The following is an 18,328-nucleotide window of genomic DNA, read 5'->3' as shown; positions in this document are numbered from 1 at the left end:
TTCTTATTTTGGTGCATTTTGCTTGTTATTTTTACCGAAGTTTTATATGAGGAAGTTGTTACTAAATATCGCATTTTGAGTCGATTTGGATTGCGCAATCTAAATTTAACCAATACCCTTTGACTATCAGAGTTGTAATTACCAAATGGCGGACTCCTATTTTAATTTAGGCAAATGTTGAAGATATATTTACGCGTTGCTAAAATATTTATACATTCATTTGAAAATTCAAATTGTAATTAGCACCTGGACAAAAAACTTAGTTCATCTTTTCCGTGATTGTGTATTTGATGGCTCGCTGCTGTAACAGCTTGTTCGTTGTCCTCAATGTGGTAACATTTCTTCTATCCGTCTTCATTGTCTGGTTCGGAGTACTATTAATCACCACAGAAGCAACAGAATGTGATAAATTCCTGCAAAAACCAGTCTTACTCCTAGGATTCTTCATTATGATCATCTCTCTGATAGGAATAAGAGGCGCATGTTGCCATTCATCTGGGTATCTCTGGTCTTACCTTGTTCTGTTGATGTTGATTATCGTGGGCGTGATTTCTTTAACTGTGTTTACGTTAGCGGTAACAAACAGAGGGTCCGGTCAGAAATCGCCAGGAAAAGCGTATAAAGAGTACAGAATGGATGATTACTCATCCTGGCTGCGAAAGAGAATGAATGATGAAGAGAATTGGAGAAAGATCAAGAGCTGCTTTGTTGCTACAAACATTTGCAGCGACTTTGAACGTCGTCATGTTAACGCAGCTGCTGCTGATAAGTTCTCCAGGGAGCGCTTGTCTAGCGTTGAGGTACAGTAATGGACTAATTTCAATATATATCTGCTCGCTTCTGCCATTTTCTTCTGGATCTAACATGCCTGGGGCTTGGTGTTTGCCAATTGCCATGCAGTCTGGTTGCTGTAAGCCACCTGATGACTGCAAATTCACCTATGTGCCACCAACATATTGGAACAAGGAAAAAGGGAATTTCACCAACGCAGATTGCAGATTATGGGATAATAGGCCTGCCATTTTGTGCTATGATTGCGCTTCTTGTAAGGCTGGCCTGCTGGACCGAATCAACCGACAATGGAAGATAGACGCAAATTTGAACGCTGTTGCACTGCTTGTGCTTGTCATTGTCTTCATCGTTGGTTGCTCTTCTCTTAGCGAAAACAGAACAAAAGTTCATGCTTACAAAACAAATCGTTGTCCTTACCCATCATCTTCAAAGTCTTGACTTGCGAATAGATTTTTTAGAAGTTACTTATGTTAATCAAGTTAAGAGATTATTTTTTAGCTTGCAATTTAGCAAACATTGTTGTCAATTGGTCATCACGGGCCCTTGCTTCTTTAAATTTTCCAGATTAATATGCTTCTGGTTGTGGTGAGGTATTAAAGCACCCAGCAATCGGTACATCATTTTCTTCCGTTTGGAAATTTCTGGAAGTGGGATCAACTTGGGAATCGAATGAATTAATGGCCAAGAGAAAAGATTGAGCAGTGCATGTAGCGTTACAACAATTTGATCAACTTTAGTCATGGCTTTGAAGCTGGCATTAGTTTCTGATAATCTGAAAGGTGTCCATGCTATCTCCGTTGCACCCGCTTGGAACATTCATTTTTCAACTACCCACTTATTGTTTTCGTGTAGATATTTCAATATCTAATCATACAAGTTAAAGAGTTGTAAAGGATAAAGAAATTTAAAAGAAAAACCGTCTGCACTTAAGGGAAAATTATTCACGTTGTTAATTTGTTAATGACAAGGATCTTGTATATCATTAACGTAAAAATTTAGATCACATGGTAGTACGAGTTGTGATAAATTTTAATAAATATTGTTTGATGCAAAACTATTTTTATTAAAAAAGAAAAAAAGTTCTAAAAATGATAACGATTAAAATTTGCCTTCGCAATACGACACCAAGTAGAGCCTTAATTACTCACTAAACATTCTTATCATAAATTTAGGAAATTATATTTGGGAAGATAATATCATTAGGCGCGTATGAATGGATATTTATGAAGTGTGTAGAAAATAAAATATTATTCCATATCAATCATTGGGTGAATAACTAGTTTTTGGCACGAAGAAGCCTTTACTCACAGAAAAACTAAAAAAAAAAAAAAAAAAACTCATTTTAGAGTATGGAAAATAAATAAAAATGTGTATTATAACAAATGTGGAAGTGTCCCGATTCATTATAGAGTCGGCTATTAGAGCGAGGCAGTCGCTGGCCTATCGAGAGATGCGGCACGTTATCGTTGGTCTTCGGGTCTCTGCAATTTTCTTAGCTCAGCTTTAGTAAAACCCTAGCACTACCAAGCCAGAAAATGTCCACTCCACTTCATGAAAATGAAAAGAAAGAAGTCAGTTTCCTCAAGACATGCATTAATGGCACCAATGCTCTTTCAGGTTATCACCACGCTCAATGCATCCTTTTTTTTTTAAATTTGTCATAATTTTTTCAATTTCCAAATAATTATTAGGCTTTCATTTGTTTTTGTGAAAGCTGTATTCATGAGAGAACATGAATTATTGGACATTCTTGTATGGCACGTGATGGATGGTATTTGATTAATCCACAACTTCAGTCATGAGCTATTATATACAATCACTTTATGTGTGTACAGTTGTTCATTTTTTTTGGCACATAAAAATTATTCTCTGTTGCTAACTTCAATAATTTGTTAAACATACAAACATATAAGTAAGAAATTTTATTTTATTTTGCCCGTTAAGGCTGAAGAACCCACATTAAGAATTCTTATTTTCATCCATAAAATTTTTCTCCGATGAATCATCTTTATTTTGTTAAAATATGAGCCGATAACGTGGCAAAGTTCGAGCTGATGAATTTTTTTTTTTTTTTTTTTGTCTTCTTTCAACTATTTGCACACAGAATTAATGTTTGCATTTTCACCAAGTGAGGCATCTCATCTGAGAAAATTTCTCTGTTTGTGACATACATATACAACTTTAAAATTCTGAATCTTTAAGTGAAATGATCCTCACGGTTTTCTTTTTTACTTTTTTTTTTCAAACTCCAGGAATAGGCATACTATCAGTTCCATATGCACTTTCGTCAGGAGGCTGGTTAAGCTTGATCATTCTCGTCTTAATAGCGGCAGCAGCCTCCTTTACTGCTCTCTTAATTAGAAGATGCATGGACAAAGATCCAGATGCAATGACAAGCTACATTGACATTGTTGGTCATGCATTTGGCCGCAAAGGCAGGGTTATAGCTTCTCTTTTCATCTGCTTAGAGCTCTAATTTGTTGCCACTGACCTTCTAATATTAGAAGGAGACAACTTACACAAGCTGTCCCCACATTTTGATCTGAAGCTAGGGAAGTTAAATGTTGATGGCAGGCATTCTTTTGTTGTTCTAGCTGGTGTCATGATCTTGCCCACTATGTGGTTGAATGATCTTGGTGTTTTGTCTTATGTTTCGGCCGGTGGGGTGCTGTCTTCTATGATTGTTACTGTGTGTGTTTTCTTTGTTGGTGCGACAAAGGGAGTTGGATTTCATGGCAAGGGAAGGCTCTTCAATCTGAATGGAATCCCTACTGCTCTTAGCTTGTATACTTTCTGCTATGGTGCTCACGCTGTGTTTCCCCCTATCTACAATTCTATGAGAAAGAAAATCCAATTTTCAAGGGTATGATTTTGTGTATTTTATAGTTACTCACTTGTGGAATTAATTTCTAAAAGCACCAAGAAGCAGGTTATTGTTGCTTGTTCTGGAAACCAGGTAACTTTGTGCAGTATTAGGGTTAAAGACTAATCTTTCTTAATCTGTTTCTGCTGTTACAGGTCTTACTCATTAGTTTTGCTATCTGCACTATCACCTATCTGACAATGGCAGTACTGGGATACCTCATATATGGACAAAACGTTCAATCTCAAGTGAGTAACTATAAAATAGTAATGCCAATTGCCACTGCTATTGAAAACCGATTGGCAGCCAACTACAAAGATTGTAAGTCAGCAAGTATTCTGATCCGTATGTCTTTGCTTGTTAGCACTGTGGTTTTAGCTGCTGTGTTTCCATCTTTCCAATCTGTGACGTCTCTCAGTGGAGCATTTCTCATAGTGGTTGTTTCCTTCTTGCTGCCTTGTGTTTGTTACTTGAAGATCTTTCAAGTTCACAGGAATTGGGGGTATGAGCTTATTGGCATTCTTATTATAATGTTGTTACCTGTTTTTGTTGGGGTGTTGGGTACATATTCATCTATCGCTCAAACTGTAAAGCAGGTTTAGAATTTGAATGATCTGTTCATTTGTACCTAGTCTTTGGCAGATCTACATGTCATCACTTGCTTTCTTCTTATGTTTGTTGTCTAATATTCAAGCAAGCCGTACTTTATGATAAAAAAATCACGTCTTGTTTTTGCAAGCTGAGCTGTTTAATTGCTTAGAAGCTGAAGGATGAAGAATGAATATCTGAAACGTCAAGTAAATCATGCATGTAGACACTAAATATACACTAGCCTTTTTGTCTCCAAACAAATGTAATGGAATGGAATGTAAATTATGATTGTAGTAAATATTAATAGTACATTATCTAATTCTTTGGAAGCAGTTGATTTGTAAGACTGAAGTGGCTCTTCCAGATCAACTTTACTAGTTGTTTTATCGGAAGTTTAATCTCCCACAACTCACAATTTTTGCTTCTCTATTTTCCTGCTTTAATTTTGGCTCTCGCTTCTCTTTAAATTCTTCAGCTTTACCCCATAACACGACTTATAAACCACAAAATTGAAAGAAGTGAACCTATCAACCTGAATGAAATAAAGTAACTTAAGGTTGCAATCAAGGCCTAGAAATGGGAATGATGAAGCATTATTATATCTTTAAAACGAAAATTTGTCAACCTTCCATCTTCTCATGTAAGAATTTTGTAGTCAGAATGGTGACAATAACTGGGCATAGAAATTCCCCCTCTGTCACAATCTTTTATAATTATATCACGACACAAATGTCAAGTTCAAATCTTTGGATTTGAACTAAATCGAATGCATGCAATTAATTCAGGAGTGTATGCAATTTCCAGGCTCCTGGATCTCTCATCCAAGTGGTTGACAGTAAGAGGTCCGCGCAGCTGGCTAACAAATGGACCTGTTCAACAGAATTTTAGTGATATGATTTTAGGTTTTTGAGGAGAATTCGTAGAGCAAACACCTGAAAGGTCATCCCAAATGACAAGCAACAACTGCTTGCGAAGAGAAATAGACAACCGATCAAACAAGTCTCACCTTCCAATCCAGAGAACCAAATATTGGTAAATGCTCTATGTTTCAGTAGCTTTTGCGGTCGAGAAATGCCATGGTAAATTGGCAATAGCTCCACAAACACAGAAGATTGTGCCTTATATTTTGGTAACGCGTTTCGAGCTTCAGATATTAACTTCACTCTATCAAAATTTAAGTTTACATGAGGAAGAAGTAATTTATTTCCATTAGTTAAGATCACATAGCAGTAAAATATTCATGTCATATCATTCGAAGCTAACTAGGGAAATTAAAAAAAAAACTAATTAAGCAGGCAAGAAACGAAAAGCACGCAAACATTTAGTCAATGTAAGCTCTTGTTGGCACAGAAGGAGCTTTGAGCTGGAGCAATGCTCTTAAAAGTTCATTCACACGATTATACACCATTGTAGGTTTGGTTTCTGTCCTCGTTTGGCCAGTTTTCTAGGCATTTTTTAGCTCTTATAAGGCGAGAAAGTTTCAAAGAGGGTTGATGAAAGAAATTTCCCCGCATAATATTGTGATTCAAACAAAAACAAGAAGTCCAATTTTCAATTCCAGACCTATCTATTATTACAACCTTACAGATCATAACAAGACTATTTGTAATTTTTGTAGATGTACCATGAATCAGCTGTCTTTTGCTCTCCTAAAAGATAAATACTGGGAATCAAACCCCTGGCTCTCCTTATTCCACATGGAACTGCCCAATCATCTCGTGTGCATTAATTCAATGGTAAAATTTTAGCCACTACTGCTACTTGAGCAGCAAAATTATATTTTTCTTTTTAAGGAAAAAAAGAAAAAAAAAAAAAGAGTCGTTACTCAATCATTTCATTTGCATCAACAATAGATGACTTGTCAGAAAGAAGTGGTTCTTCTAAATTATTTTTATAACTTTTCTTCACTGAAGGTTCTTCTATTACGACTTGCACGGTCCTTGTTTGGTCATTCTGCAGCTTTGTATCTGTTTTGTGTTCGATCTCTTCAAGGTCTTCTGCCTTACCCCATAACACAACGTACAAACCAATTATCACAGCAAACGCACCAATCAAGCTGAGGTTGAAAACACCGAAGATTTTGTATTTTAACAGTTATTAGCATAGAAATTATTTGCAACATATGTATTTTTTTAGAGAAATGGATTGTCTGAGAAAATTGGTTCATTTTACCTTCCCATAAATATTTCTTCATCCAGAAATAGGCCTGCTAATACAGTCACAATGACTGTGCATAAAGGATTGAACATTGCACAGAAGAGCGGACCTCTTTCGGAAATGCACCAAGCTTGAAGAAAGAAAGAGATTGCCAATGCAATTCCCTGTTTTGGATAATTGCAAGTCCAATGAGATCTTAAAATAGGAGACAAAATGAATTATGTGGCTCAAAAAATTTCATGTAAAACAGAATTGCTTACAGAATACAAACAACAAGCCAATTCAAGAAATGAATTCAGAGTCCAAGCCTCAAGATTTTTCTCTACAAGCAATGCAACGGTTGCCGACTCTAATGATGCCAAGAAACACATCCAAGCAGATGAATATAAGTGGTTTGGTATGCTTGAAGAAATTGGAACCTGTTGAAAGATTGGAAAATAAACATAAAGCGATCAAACATAACAAAAAAACAAGAAGAATTTGGGGAGCAAATACCTGCAAAATCATCCAAAATGACCAGAACCAGCTGCTTCCGAAAAGAAGAAAGCAACCAAGCAACCAGTTATCAGCTCCTGAGCTGAATATCAGTGATTTTGGTGGTGTGAATTCTTCATTTACTAGCTTAGGCCCTTTCAGCAATGCCATGGTAATGGCTCCCCCGACGCAGAATATAGTCCCTAGTATCTTGGCAATGCTTCTCAAGCTTCGATTATGAACTTTCTCCCACCTAATTTATCAAATTAAAGACTAGAAAATCATGTAAAAGTTTATTTTGATCACAATTTGAGATTTGAGTGAATATGTACCCAGCAATGAATGCCATTACAAAGGTGACTGCAGGCATGAGATTAGTCATTGCACTTGCTACAGTCGAAGAAGATAAATACAGGCCCTCAAAATAAGCATTTTGATTTGCTGTTACGCTGCCAATGAAATTTATAACACAAAGTTACCACCAAGGCCATCTAACTTAAAAAAATAAATACTGAGAAATACTCTTACCCAATCAACGAGGCTACAAAAAGCCAACCAAAGGTTCTTAAACCCAAAGATAACCTATAGGAACTTTTCCTGCCAACGACAGAAAGTAACAGAAAGAAAATTATACACTTAAACGTATATGAAGATTTGATTTATTTAACTTTTCATGTTATACCTCGTGGAGATGTAAACTATAGGGGCCATTATTAAAGCTGCTGTGCCTTGCCGGTAGACGACAAAGACTCTGGGGCTCAATCCCTGAACTAGGGCAACTCTAGTGAAGAGAGCAACCCCTGCATAAAGAAACTGCAATGCAACCATAGCCATTGCTGGTTTGTAAGCTTCAATACAACCCATTTTTGGTTTAAAAATTTAAAACCAATGTGAGCATGAAAATATAAGCTACCTAGCAAGCATGCATAAATCATAATATATATGGGAGCATGCATCTCGTGGGATGTGGATAAGAAATTGAGCTGTCAGGAATAAACTAATAAGAACCATCTAGAATGATGGCTGGTTTGATTGACTAAAAATTGTTAAATAATTGGATTGGTGATGCGGCGAGATAACACTGAAACATGCAAATCTGGTTCATATTCATATAATGATTGACTAGCTAGCTAGTTGCAAGATTAGCATGTTTGATTAAATACACACCTTGGTGATGTCTATTATGTGCGTGTGTAACGCGCTGTGCACGTGGAAATGATTCTTTTTGTGATTGAATAAATTATGACTTCGAAAATTTTAGATTAGCACAAAAATTACAAATGAACGCATTAATCCGGTTTAGAATATGCTATTAATATATAAGATTTTGGTTTGACAGAGCCATATTAGTAGTTTAGTTGTATTAAACATAGGTATACAATTTAAACCCACTTATCAGTCTTCATATAAATGCTGGAAACAATTAATACATAATTAAGGAAACTATCAACTTCATCCCATTGATTATAAAAAGAAATAGAAGAATAAATATCAGTAATGATCGGATCTTGTAAAAGGAGTCCTTGAGAGCAGTGGTGGGCGAATATCTAGTCGTTTGAAAATTTAAAATTAATATTTTATTAATCATATGCTACACCATTACAAAATTAATTAAATTTGTAAAAAAAAAAGGAAATGATACTATTGAAAAATAAATTATTTAAAATGATGGCACGACGATAGTAAATTGCTATATTATCTATGTAGGTAAAAATTTTATACTTCTAACTAAAATATTCTACTCAGTATGTGTATTAGTACTCGTTATGTATACAAGTTCTATATATATAAATTTTAATTATAGGATTTCTTGAGCCTTGTGTAGATAAAATCTTTGAAATTCATGTTTTATGTTTTACTTTTGCCTTTTCTCCTTCGTGCTTGAGGTAACGTTCATCTCCACTAATTTATGTTTTTCTTTTTAAAATTATTTTCATGTTATTTATATAATTTTTTCTTTTATTATTTAAATTCATTTTCTGAAATTTAGGTATTGTTCGGTTGTGTGAGTGCAATAACTATATTTGTCGTGTTAGATAGATTTATCTATCATACAACTTCACCGACTCTTCTATGATCTTTTCATGCCTTTGCATATTCTGCAGCCGCTTCTAGGCTTGTTCTTTTTTCGCTTTTCTCCTTCGTGCTTCAGGTAGCGTTCACATCCGCTAATTTATATTTTCTTATATATATATATTAAAAATGTTACAATCCGAAATTTTAAAGTGCGGGATCATTCGGAAAAACGCATAAACCGTACAGTTTAAGTGTTTTAAGTTTTAAGTCTTTAAAACCCTGCGGTTTTAAAGTTTTTACGAACTTTTTCCGCACTTTAACATCTTGGACATGAAAACTACTATATATATATGTATATATTCAGCTATTTATATCCTTCTCTTTTATTATTTAAATTCATTTTTTGAAATTTAGGTGTTGTTTGGTTGTGTGAGAGCGATAAATATATTTGTTGTGGCTAGATAGAGATATTAAGGAAAAATAAAACAACTCCGCTTTCTGTTGGTTATAAAATTGATTAACTATGTTTATTAAACAGCTGAAAAATTGATGGAAGTTTAGAATTAGTTTTGGCTATATGAATGAGATTTTGATTTTGATTTTAATGTTTTTTTTGTTGGGAAAGCAGATAAAGGTGGAATTTAAAATTCTGTATTGATTGAAGACTTATTGAAATTTTGTTTTTTAATTCAATTTTTTCAAGTTTATGTTAATAATTATGATTCAAAATGCAAGATTATAATCTCATGGTGAACTTAGAATTTACTCAGCTGGAAAACTAAAACTACAAAGCTTTTTTGAGCTTTTTGTGCTGAGTATAGTTCTTTTGTATTAGTAATACCATCCAGAATGAGATTTTAAACCGGAACCAAAAAGATCCGAACTATATAGTACCCACATGTGCCATGTGGCTTTTGAAGGTTTAAGCCCCTAGAGTAAGTTGTATAATTTTTTTTTCTTAAAAAAATAGTGAAAACATTGTGTGAGGTATTATAAATAATCGGTACTACTGAATACATAATTACTATTTTTATCTTATCTAATTATATCTACCGAACACATATTATTATTTTTAATTTTAAAATACGGGATATAGAAAATACTACAATATGTATATTTATATTAGAAATGTAGCAATTATAAAACACCATTTCTATTCTCATTTTTGTTTTCAGAAAGAAATGAACATGTCTAGTGCTTCAGCTTAGTCGGCCGGCCATAACATTCCTCAGCCACCATCTCCGAAGAAGCAGAGAGGAGGCCGCTCGAATGAGACACTTGCGGCAGAGGTGGCACCTACTATCATCAAGACGGGTGGCCGGCCGAGGAAGACCGTGGAGGCACCTTCCAAGGCCAAGGCCAAGTCCTAGTGTGACCGGCCGGAGAAGGCCAGAGATCTTTCACAATCATTGGATGATGCTAGACTTCAATCTGAACTTCAAACAGCTAATTATTTGTTGCAGGGGCAATTAGCTTTGTTCAGAGTAAGTTCTTAGGACTCACTTGAAATTCTTAAATTCTGCTAATCTAAACCCTAGTAACCAAACACAATTTATTAGGATTACATTCTTAGAATTATTGCTTTTTGCTTGATTTTTAACTTATGCTTACAGTTATGTCAAGGATTTGTATGCAGAGCCCAGGATTCTGGATCAGGCTCTAAGAATAATGTCACTATAGCTGATTGTATTGTTGCAAAGAACCCCATGCATACAGTTAAAGATACTGAAACCTACCAGAAGAAAAGTTTAAAAAAAAAAAAACATTTAGCTCTGATGTTATGTTAGTATTTAAAGTCAAGTCGGATGAACACAATTTGTCTTTAGTAAACTGTTTGATGATTTTTTAAGTACCTGCAAAATTGGCCAAAGTGACCAGCAACAGGAGCTTCCGAAGAGTAAAAGGCAACCCAGAAATCAGCTGTCATCCCCTCCCGAGCCAAAAAGGGATTTTTTTTTTTCGCAAAAACGGTGTGTTAAATAGCTTGGGGCCTTTGAGCAATGTCATGCAAACAGCTCCGCCAACGAACAGCACCGTACTAACAATTTTGGCTATGCTTCAAAAGCTTGTTACGTTTATCTTCTCTAGTCTACACAATTTCAGAAGTAGAGAAACATATTAGCTATCGTATTAGTGACTATGGGATGGTACTTACTGATGTAATTTAGAATTTTTACCCAACTATTGCTGCTAACACAAATGTAATTGCAGGGATTAGATTCCCCGTTGCAGTTCCCATTGTTGAGGAGGCTAAATATAGACCCTCATAGAACATGTTTTGATTAATTGTTACCCTGTGACAAATCACAACAGTTGGTAAATTTTTTAACCGAAAAGGAAAATAAAATAAGAAAACAAATATCAAAAAGAATTTTATATACACAATGAATGCAGTCAAAAATATCAAAGAAAAGCTCTTGAATCCCAAAGGAGGAATTCTTGATTTTCTCCTTGAGAAATAGGCAATGGGTGCAATGATCAGGGTTGCCATGGCTTGCCTGTAAACAACAGAAACTCTGGGGCTCATGCCTTGCAATAAGGCAGCTCTTGTGAAGAGAGCAACTCCTGCATAAGAGCATTGTAGGCTAAGCATGGCCATTGCAGGCCAGTAATCTCCCGAAGCACCCATTATTCTCAAGAGGCTGAATTGAAATCAATGTCAGGCTGAAGCTACAACCCATGGCAGGCTACAGTATATAAATGCACATGGACATGATAATAGAAACTAGGAAAAGAGGGAGAGAAGCTGCATGCTAAATAACAAAAACTTGAGTTATGACAGTAATTCAAAGGAAAGATGAAATGGCACCCATGAAAATAAATATAAAAAAATGAGAGCAGGGTTATAGCTAGTACTGTTAGTTAAATCATTAAATGCTTAAAATTTTTGAAGTTTTTGAATCCAAGAGATTTTATCAATATGGTGTCAAAGTTAAATTTTATGTTTAAATCTCTACATTGTTACCTCAATGTCTAATTTTATATTAACTACACTTGGTTGTGATTTCATCATATTTCAACTTATGTTAATATTATCCGCATGTACTCGTGGCATTCATGTTTAATGTGAGGGAGTTGATTTGAGTTTATTAACAACATTGGGTTTAATTCAAAAAGCAACAAATGTGAGGGGCAATTAGGTTTGGCCGTAAGTGATGATGAAAGATCTGTGAAGTTTTTATTAGTGTTTGGGTGATACCGAGACCACAACAGAGCGTGGAGCCTGTTGGCTGTAGCAACTCCACCTACCAAGCCTATGGGCGGTTCAACTTATATGTGGCGCCCGCCCCTTGGATCTTTCACAATAGTTGCGATGCGGTTTCAAAATTATTATTGTAAGTTATTGACCATGTTGACGTAAACACAATTGAATAGCTCCAAAATTCCAACTCATCAGACGTTACTTGCTGCCATGCACATGATAAAATGAAATGGAAGTTAATTTTCCTAATGAACTTGATAAGATTTCACAGCTGGACCAAATTGTCTGCTTAGCTTTCTGTTTCAAATCATTATGTTTATTACTTTTCTCATCAGCATCAGTTAACTCTTGTATATCATATCCATGGTTTATCTCTTTTTGGCTTAATTGTTAGTCTTGTAAATGTTGCTGGAGCTTCATCTAAACATCGTGATCTTCTTTGAGAAAAACAATCTATCAAGCCACTGTTAAGTTACAATTTGAACTTAAACAGTCTCTACAATTAAGTTACACAAATATTAATTGTAGGCTGGTGTAAGTTATGGATGATGTGAATCTCTCATATTGTCTATTGCACGTTTGGTATTGCAGTGCACAATGAGAGGAATTTTTTTTTTTTTTATATATATACATGAATGACTGAAATTTCTGTTGGGGAAAAAGTAGGTTTTTAAATTTTTATTAAACCTTTTGAAGATCGCTCTCATATAATATATAAGAATTCGTATTCTAGAAATCGTACCTTGAAAATCCGAGTTGGCTTTTTCCGCTGAAGTGATTTAGGCTCCTAGATCACGATCTGCCACCACCACTCCTGTTAGATCACGTTCCGTCGCCACCACGCTTGCTAGATCACGAACTGTCACCAATGATCTTCCAGGTTATGACTCAGGTTCGATCTGCACTTGACGTGTGGGCGCCTTTATCACTACCAAAGCAACTAGCACGAGAAAATTTTTCTCTCAATAATGGAGAGAAAAATCTTATTCTCCGATTTGTATAAAGTGGCTTCCGTATTTTTCTTTAGGGAAAAATAAGCCTTTTATATCACCCTTTAGTGAAAACCCTAGGCTCCAAATAATGTTCTAAATAAAACTCACGTTATTTTCTTTTTCAATAGGGGACCCACCTTGTAAAATAACATAAGGCCCCTTATACAAAAGCTAATTAAATGGAGCCTCTCACTAAATGATATATTTAGGCTTTTGACCCAAATAGCTAGTTATCTTACTTATTAGTCCAGTAGTGGTGCAGTCAATTAAATGAGCTAACCCGGGGATCATTTGGGAACATACAATAGTGGCTACAATAATTAGGCCTGTAATTAAACTAGCCCAATTATTTAATTCCAAATCTACTCCACTAAAAGATTGGAACTGACTTCCATAATTGTATGCTCGAATAATAATTCGTCCCAAGCCACATTGATTTCTTTACTGCACAATCCTTTGTACCACATCGTTAATTAAATTGATATCTCAACTGTCCAATCAATTTAATAACATCTTATTCCTTGATCCTTACTGGTTTTCTCTAATGATCATTTTCAACATACTAAATATGTTGACACACTCTGGCCAGAGAATTCTATGATCAAGTGCCGAAAACCCATCAAGAGATGTGTTGTACAAATTCTATATTGTTAATCCATAACTCCAATACTCATAATTGCTCCCACCAAGATACCGGGTAATCTTGACCACAAGGATGTGTCGTGCCCATTGGTAACTCAAATGAAATAACAATCACAATTATGAAATCATAATTAACTCAAGATTAAGATTACAGTAAAATCAACGCCTATGAGATTTAATAAGTCTGACAGTTATTACAAAGTTAATTAAATCTCATATGTGATCCTGTTCAATGTAGTCGTACTACATCAATAAATTCATACATGATTAAGACAAATCATTCAATGAATTTATTACAGTCTATACCTAAATAAAGTGCCCAACTTTATTTATCAACTGCGAACTAAATTTATTTAATCATAAGATAACTTGTATTTATGTCTTCTGTGAATCCACATGGTGATCACATAAATACATATAATATGATTAAATGGACTTTAATACAAATATTAATGCAATTAAGATATTTGAATAAAATACCTCATTTATTTTATTAATCAGAAAAATTATTTATTACAATTAAATAAACACATATGCTTTTAAAGAGCATATTTTCCCAACAATTTCAAGTAAAATTAATCTGATTAAATCAATAAAAATTACATACTCAAGAAGATTTGTCTTTTTTTGTCTCTTTTATGAATAATAATAACACGTGTTATTATTATTATTAATGTAACCGATAGTATGAGTAGAAGTTAAATCTTTTTCTTACTCATGCGAGTAAGATTTGAATTGCTTAGCTCTTGTACCTTCTTAAACAAATTTAGGAGCTAAACTAAATGGCATAGAAAATGCAGCGTAAATTGATATCGTTATCAATGTATATTACTTGCATAATCTTCTGCTGTTTTGTCACACAGAAGAGGTTCCTCCAAATCAACTTTGCAAGAATCATCTCTCAGGATTTTCACAGCCTGTGCCTGATCATCCCTTTGTAAGTTAAGCTTGAGCTCTTCTTCATCAAAATGGTCTTTCGCTTTACCCCACAGAACCGCGTATAATCCAAGAATCACTCCAATTGCACCTACCAAACTGTTATAAAATAAAATAAATTCTGTCAATTACATGTGTCTCAAGAGCACATGTTAAAAGAGAATAAACATGCACGTGTTACCTTCCCGTGTAAATCTCCTCATGGAGTAACAAAGCAGCCAAAATGGTCACAATGACTGTGCATAGAGGATTGAACATTGCAGAGAAAAGGGGTCCTCTTTTCGAAATACACCAAGCTTGAACACAGAATGAGACTCCTGATCCTATAGCTCCCTGATCAAATTATTTTCTCACCAAAATTAATTTGTTATATATTTGAGAGTTGAATTTTTTTCCTTCTATGTCAAAGCAAAGTAATTTTAAAATGAATTAAGAGCTTCTCCTAATCTAAATTTTCTAGAATCTTTACAAATTTCATGTCGTATGTATTTATCATAATGTATGGTTATGACTTAAAAACTCATATACACTTATATGGCAATTATCTGCTATCACTTTGTAAATAGTTTAGTATTTTGCTGAGAAGAGGCTTAGATTAGAAAAGGATCCTGGTAGCAGTTACTTACTGAGAAGAAACAACAAAAGATTTCAAGACTTGAATGCAAATTCCATGCTTCCGGGTCCGGCTCTGTGAAAATTGCAAACGTTGCTGACTGAAGTGTTGCCAGAAAACACATCCAAGCTGATAGAGAAAGGTGGTCAGGATAGCTAGCTGAAACAGGAACCTGTCAGAATATTGTAACATTATATAATTAGTGAATAGAAATACAGTGGAATGAAGTAAAATTTGATCCAAATACCTGCAAAATCAGCCATAATGACCAGCAACAAGCGCTTGCAAATAGGAAGAGGCATCCCAGCAACCAGTTCTCTCCTCCTGACGAGCGAAACAAGAAAGATTTTTCCGGTAGGAATTCAGTGTTCAGTAGCTTAGGGCCTCTGAGTAATGCCATGGAAATTGCTCCACCAACACAGAAAATTGTCCCTAGTATTTTGGCAACACTTCTCACACTTCCAAGATCTATCTTCTCTAACCTATACAAATTAGGTAACAGCAAAATCAAGTGTTTGATAGTTGAAAAGGGTTAATAATCACTAGCTTGCTGTGAAATAAATGTCTCAAGTAAATCAGAATTAAGCATAACGTTTCACGTTTGGTGTCTTTGTTAATATCCACATGGCCTATCATCTAAAATATTCATATATTTTGCTAAGACAATTGTAGATTTATCACAAAATTTCCATTGTTTAGGCTTTTTATGTGATGACCTCAGATTAATGCAAGAGATTAAGATTATTATTCCTTCTACGTATAAGCATCTCATACTGTGTACAACATAGAGTAAAAATGTGTTTGTGTTTAGTTTCGAAATTAGTACAAGACATAAAGTGGTTAGTAATTAAACAATAATTTTTACTTGACAATCAAAAGACAGACCAGGAAGAGCTGTCCCAAGGGCACGTGTAGTCCCCTGTCCCTGTAACTAAAATAATTTAAACATTGGATAAGAATTTTGTCCCAATATTTTTTCTCTCCTAATTTTTTCGAATGAAATAAATAATTAATATTGAATTTTAAATTTTAATGTTAACAATGAAACTATTTTTTTAATTTTATTTATAAATAAGCTAGATTTTTCCATTAGACTTGAAATATTATAAGAGACTAAGAGAAAAATACTAATAGAGCATCCTAATCCTTAAATATTTTACCATAATTTTTTAGTTTTTAATTTTTTTTTAATTAAACTCACAAACACACTACGTGAGATTCAAATCCAATCCCTAAGTCACAGCATGCACTTTAATCCAACATATCCTAACAGCACAAAAGTTTTGAAAATTTACCCTACAATGGACGCCATTACAAAGGTGATTGCAGGGATGAGATTGCCCATTGCGCTTGCCATTGATGATGAGGCCAGGTATAAACCCTCAAAATATGTATTCTGATTGATTGTTACCCTATGATAAGTAAACAGAAAAAGTGAACATTTCTTCCTTTCACTACCCATATGATAAAATTGATCAGAAACAAAATTCAGTTAAAAAAAATTACATGCATATACCCTAAAAGTGCGATAAAAAATATCAACGAAAAGCTCCTTAGTCCCATAGAGCTGCTTTTGTATTTTCTGCTGCTAACAAAAAAATAAAAGAAAAAGGGAAAATATTATTAGCCTAACGAAAAGTGTATTTGAAGTTGAGACAAATATAAAAGAGAAATAATTAACCACACACCTTGAGAGATAAGCCATTGGTGCCATGAACAAAGTTGCTATGGCTTGCCTGTAAACCACAAAAACCCTAGGGTTCATTCCTTGCAATAAAGCAGCTCTTGTTGAGAGAGCAACGACTGCATAAGAAAATTGTAAAGCTAACATAGCCATTGCTGGCTTGTAATCTCTTAAGCTACTCATGTTTGTGCTGAAAGCTGAAATGGAGTCAATGTGACGATGAAAATCGTAGTGCTCAGTGACATATATACATATATAGTTGGATGCGCATGTGAAAGACAGAGAGAGAGAGAGAGAGAACATGAAAATTCACAAGCCTTGTTAGAGCTGACAAGGATGTTCCTAGGAAAAAAGGAAAAAACAAAGTGTTGACAGCCGTTGAACAGGCTGGAGGCTTCTTCGAATGATCGAAATGTATCCACTATCCAGTGGCTGGTCAGGTTTTGTAGAAAATAAATAGTAATCCATAGAGTTCGAAAAATGATATGCACCCTACCAAAGAACCTCATACCAACTCCATCAAAATAATTTTTTTGTGCGCCCATAGAATTCTTTATTTTTATAGGCTGATTCACTAGGACTCTCTCGAGCAATAGCTCAAAATCTACATCGTCGAAATTCTTAAAATAGGTTGAACGTAGAGATTTGAACTCATTCCGCACCTAATTGAGGGAAAAGTTCTTATCAGCTGTCAATGGCCTAGCTGTCACATTTATTGTTACTTTATGTTACGCGTGTTTAAGCACCTTACCCTATGACATATGCCATATGCTATATGCCATATGGTGGTCCGGTTAAAAGATCACTAATTAATAACTTTCTCAATGTAATTTGACTTATAATATCTACTACTTAATTATGTGAGATTGATGATTTAAAATTTATATCAAAATTTTAAATTAAAATATAATCACACTCAATATTATTTTTACAGAATTCTTAAGAAGTAAATATTTATTACATATGAAATTGATACGTATCATTTTGTTTTTAAAATGAATATCAGGCTGGTCATTATATATATATATATATCCGTCTACTTTGAGAGATTTTTCAATACCTTTATTTTGTAAGCATCCTTCTAATGTAAATAGTTGTCGTATGTACATTAACTTTCTTATAAAATAAGGTAAATTTCAATTTACATTAATTTTTATGGGGTAAACTTCAACTTATCTTTGAGAACAACAATATTCAATTAATGTTGAAAGTGTGAAAATATCAATTCATCTGTTAAGAAGACAAAAAGAAAATTAATCAATGTACCTCTTATGTGCTCTCATCCCCTGAACAAAAATATAGATAAATTGAAGTTTTTACACTTTTGAAAATAAATTAAAGATTGTTATTCTTAAAAGATGAATTG

At 34.3% G+C, this 18,328-nt stretch overlaps 3 protein-coding genes across 6 annotated transcripts; 1 reads left to right on the top strand and 2 right to left on the bottom strand.

Moving 5' to 3' along the window:
• The first annotated feature begins 136 nt into the window (after positions 1 to 136).
• On the top strand, positions 137 to 4,633 carry LOC102628421 (tetraspanin-7-like). Of its 2 annotated transcripts, XM_025097552.2 has the most exons (4): positions 137 to 800; positions 901 to 2,409; positions 3,045 to 3,655; positions 3,811 to 4,633. In XM_025097552.2, exons 3-4 carry the CDS (start codon positions 3,395 to 3,397, stop codon positions 4,255 to 4,257), a joined length of 708 nt encoding a protein of 235 aa, XP_024953320.1. In that variant the 5' UTR covers positions 137 to 800; positions 901 to 2,409; positions 3,045 to 3,394; the 3' UTR covers positions 4,258 to 4,633. The 2 variants fall into 2 exon arrangements, with proteins under 2 accessions (XP_024953320.1, XP_006474090.1); XM_006474027.4 differs by lacking the exons at positions 3,045 to 3,655; positions 3,811 to 4,633 and having other exon boundaries at positions 901 to 1,348.
• A 1,116-nt stretch (positions 4,634 to 5,749) lies between these two features.
• On the bottom strand, positions 5,750 to 7,788 carry LOC102628722 (WAT1-related protein At4g28040-like). The gene is made up of 7 exons (XM_006474557.3): positions 7,560 to 7,788; positions 7,406 to 7,474; positions 7,210 to 7,326; positions 6,899 to 7,130; positions 6,664 to 6,822; positions 6,419 to 6,567; positions 5,750 to 6,302 (listed from the first exon to the last, which is right to left on the bottom strand). The coding sequence occupies exons 1-7, from the start codon at positions 7,739 to 7,741 to the stop codon at positions 6,068 to 6,070; spliced, it is 1,143 nt and encodes a 380-aa protein (XP_006474620.1). The 5' UTR covers positions 7,742 to 7,788; the 3' UTR covers positions 5,750 to 6,067.
• Positions 7,789 to 14,421: 6,633 nt separating this feature from the next.
• LOC102608600 (WAT1-related protein At4g30420-like) lies at positions 14,422 to 17,576 on the bottom strand. Of its 3 annotated transcripts, XM_052434507.1 has the most exons (8): positions 17,280 to 17,576; positions 16,967 to 17,014; positions 16,795 to 16,863; positions 16,574 to 16,690; positions 15,526 to 15,760; positions 15,292 to 15,450; positions 14,847 to 14,998; positions 14,422 to 14,764 (listed from the first exon to the last, which is right to left on the bottom strand). In XM_052434507.1, the coding sequence occupies exons 2-8, from the start codon at positions 16,990 to 16,992 to the stop codon at positions 14,548 to 14,550; spliced, it is 975 nt and encodes a 324-aa protein (XP_052290467.1). In that variant the 5' UTR covers positions 16,993 to 17,014; positions 17,280 to 17,576; the 3' UTR covers positions 14,422 to 14,547. The 3 variants fall into 3 exon arrangements, with proteins under 3 accessions (XP_052290467.1, XP_015384474.2, XP_006474092.2); XM_015528988.3 differs by lacking the exon at positions 17,280 to 17,576 and having other exon boundaries at positions 16,795 to 16,866; positions 16,967 to 17,235; XM_006474029.4 differs by lacking the exon at positions 17,280 to 17,576 and having other exon boundaries at positions 16,967 to 17,234.
• Positions 17,577 to 18,328: the final 752 nt, after the last annotated feature.

Source organism: Citrus sinensis, chromosome 9 (assembly GCF_022201045.2).
Source record: "Citrus sinensis cultivar Valencia sweet orange chromosome 9, DVS_A1.0, whole genome shotgun sequence".
Lineage (NCBI taxonomy): Eukaryota > Viridiplantae > Streptophyta > Magnoliopsida > Sapindales > Rutaceae > Citrus > Citrus sinensis.
This window is presented reverse-complemented; position numbering and strand designations above follow the sequence as displayed.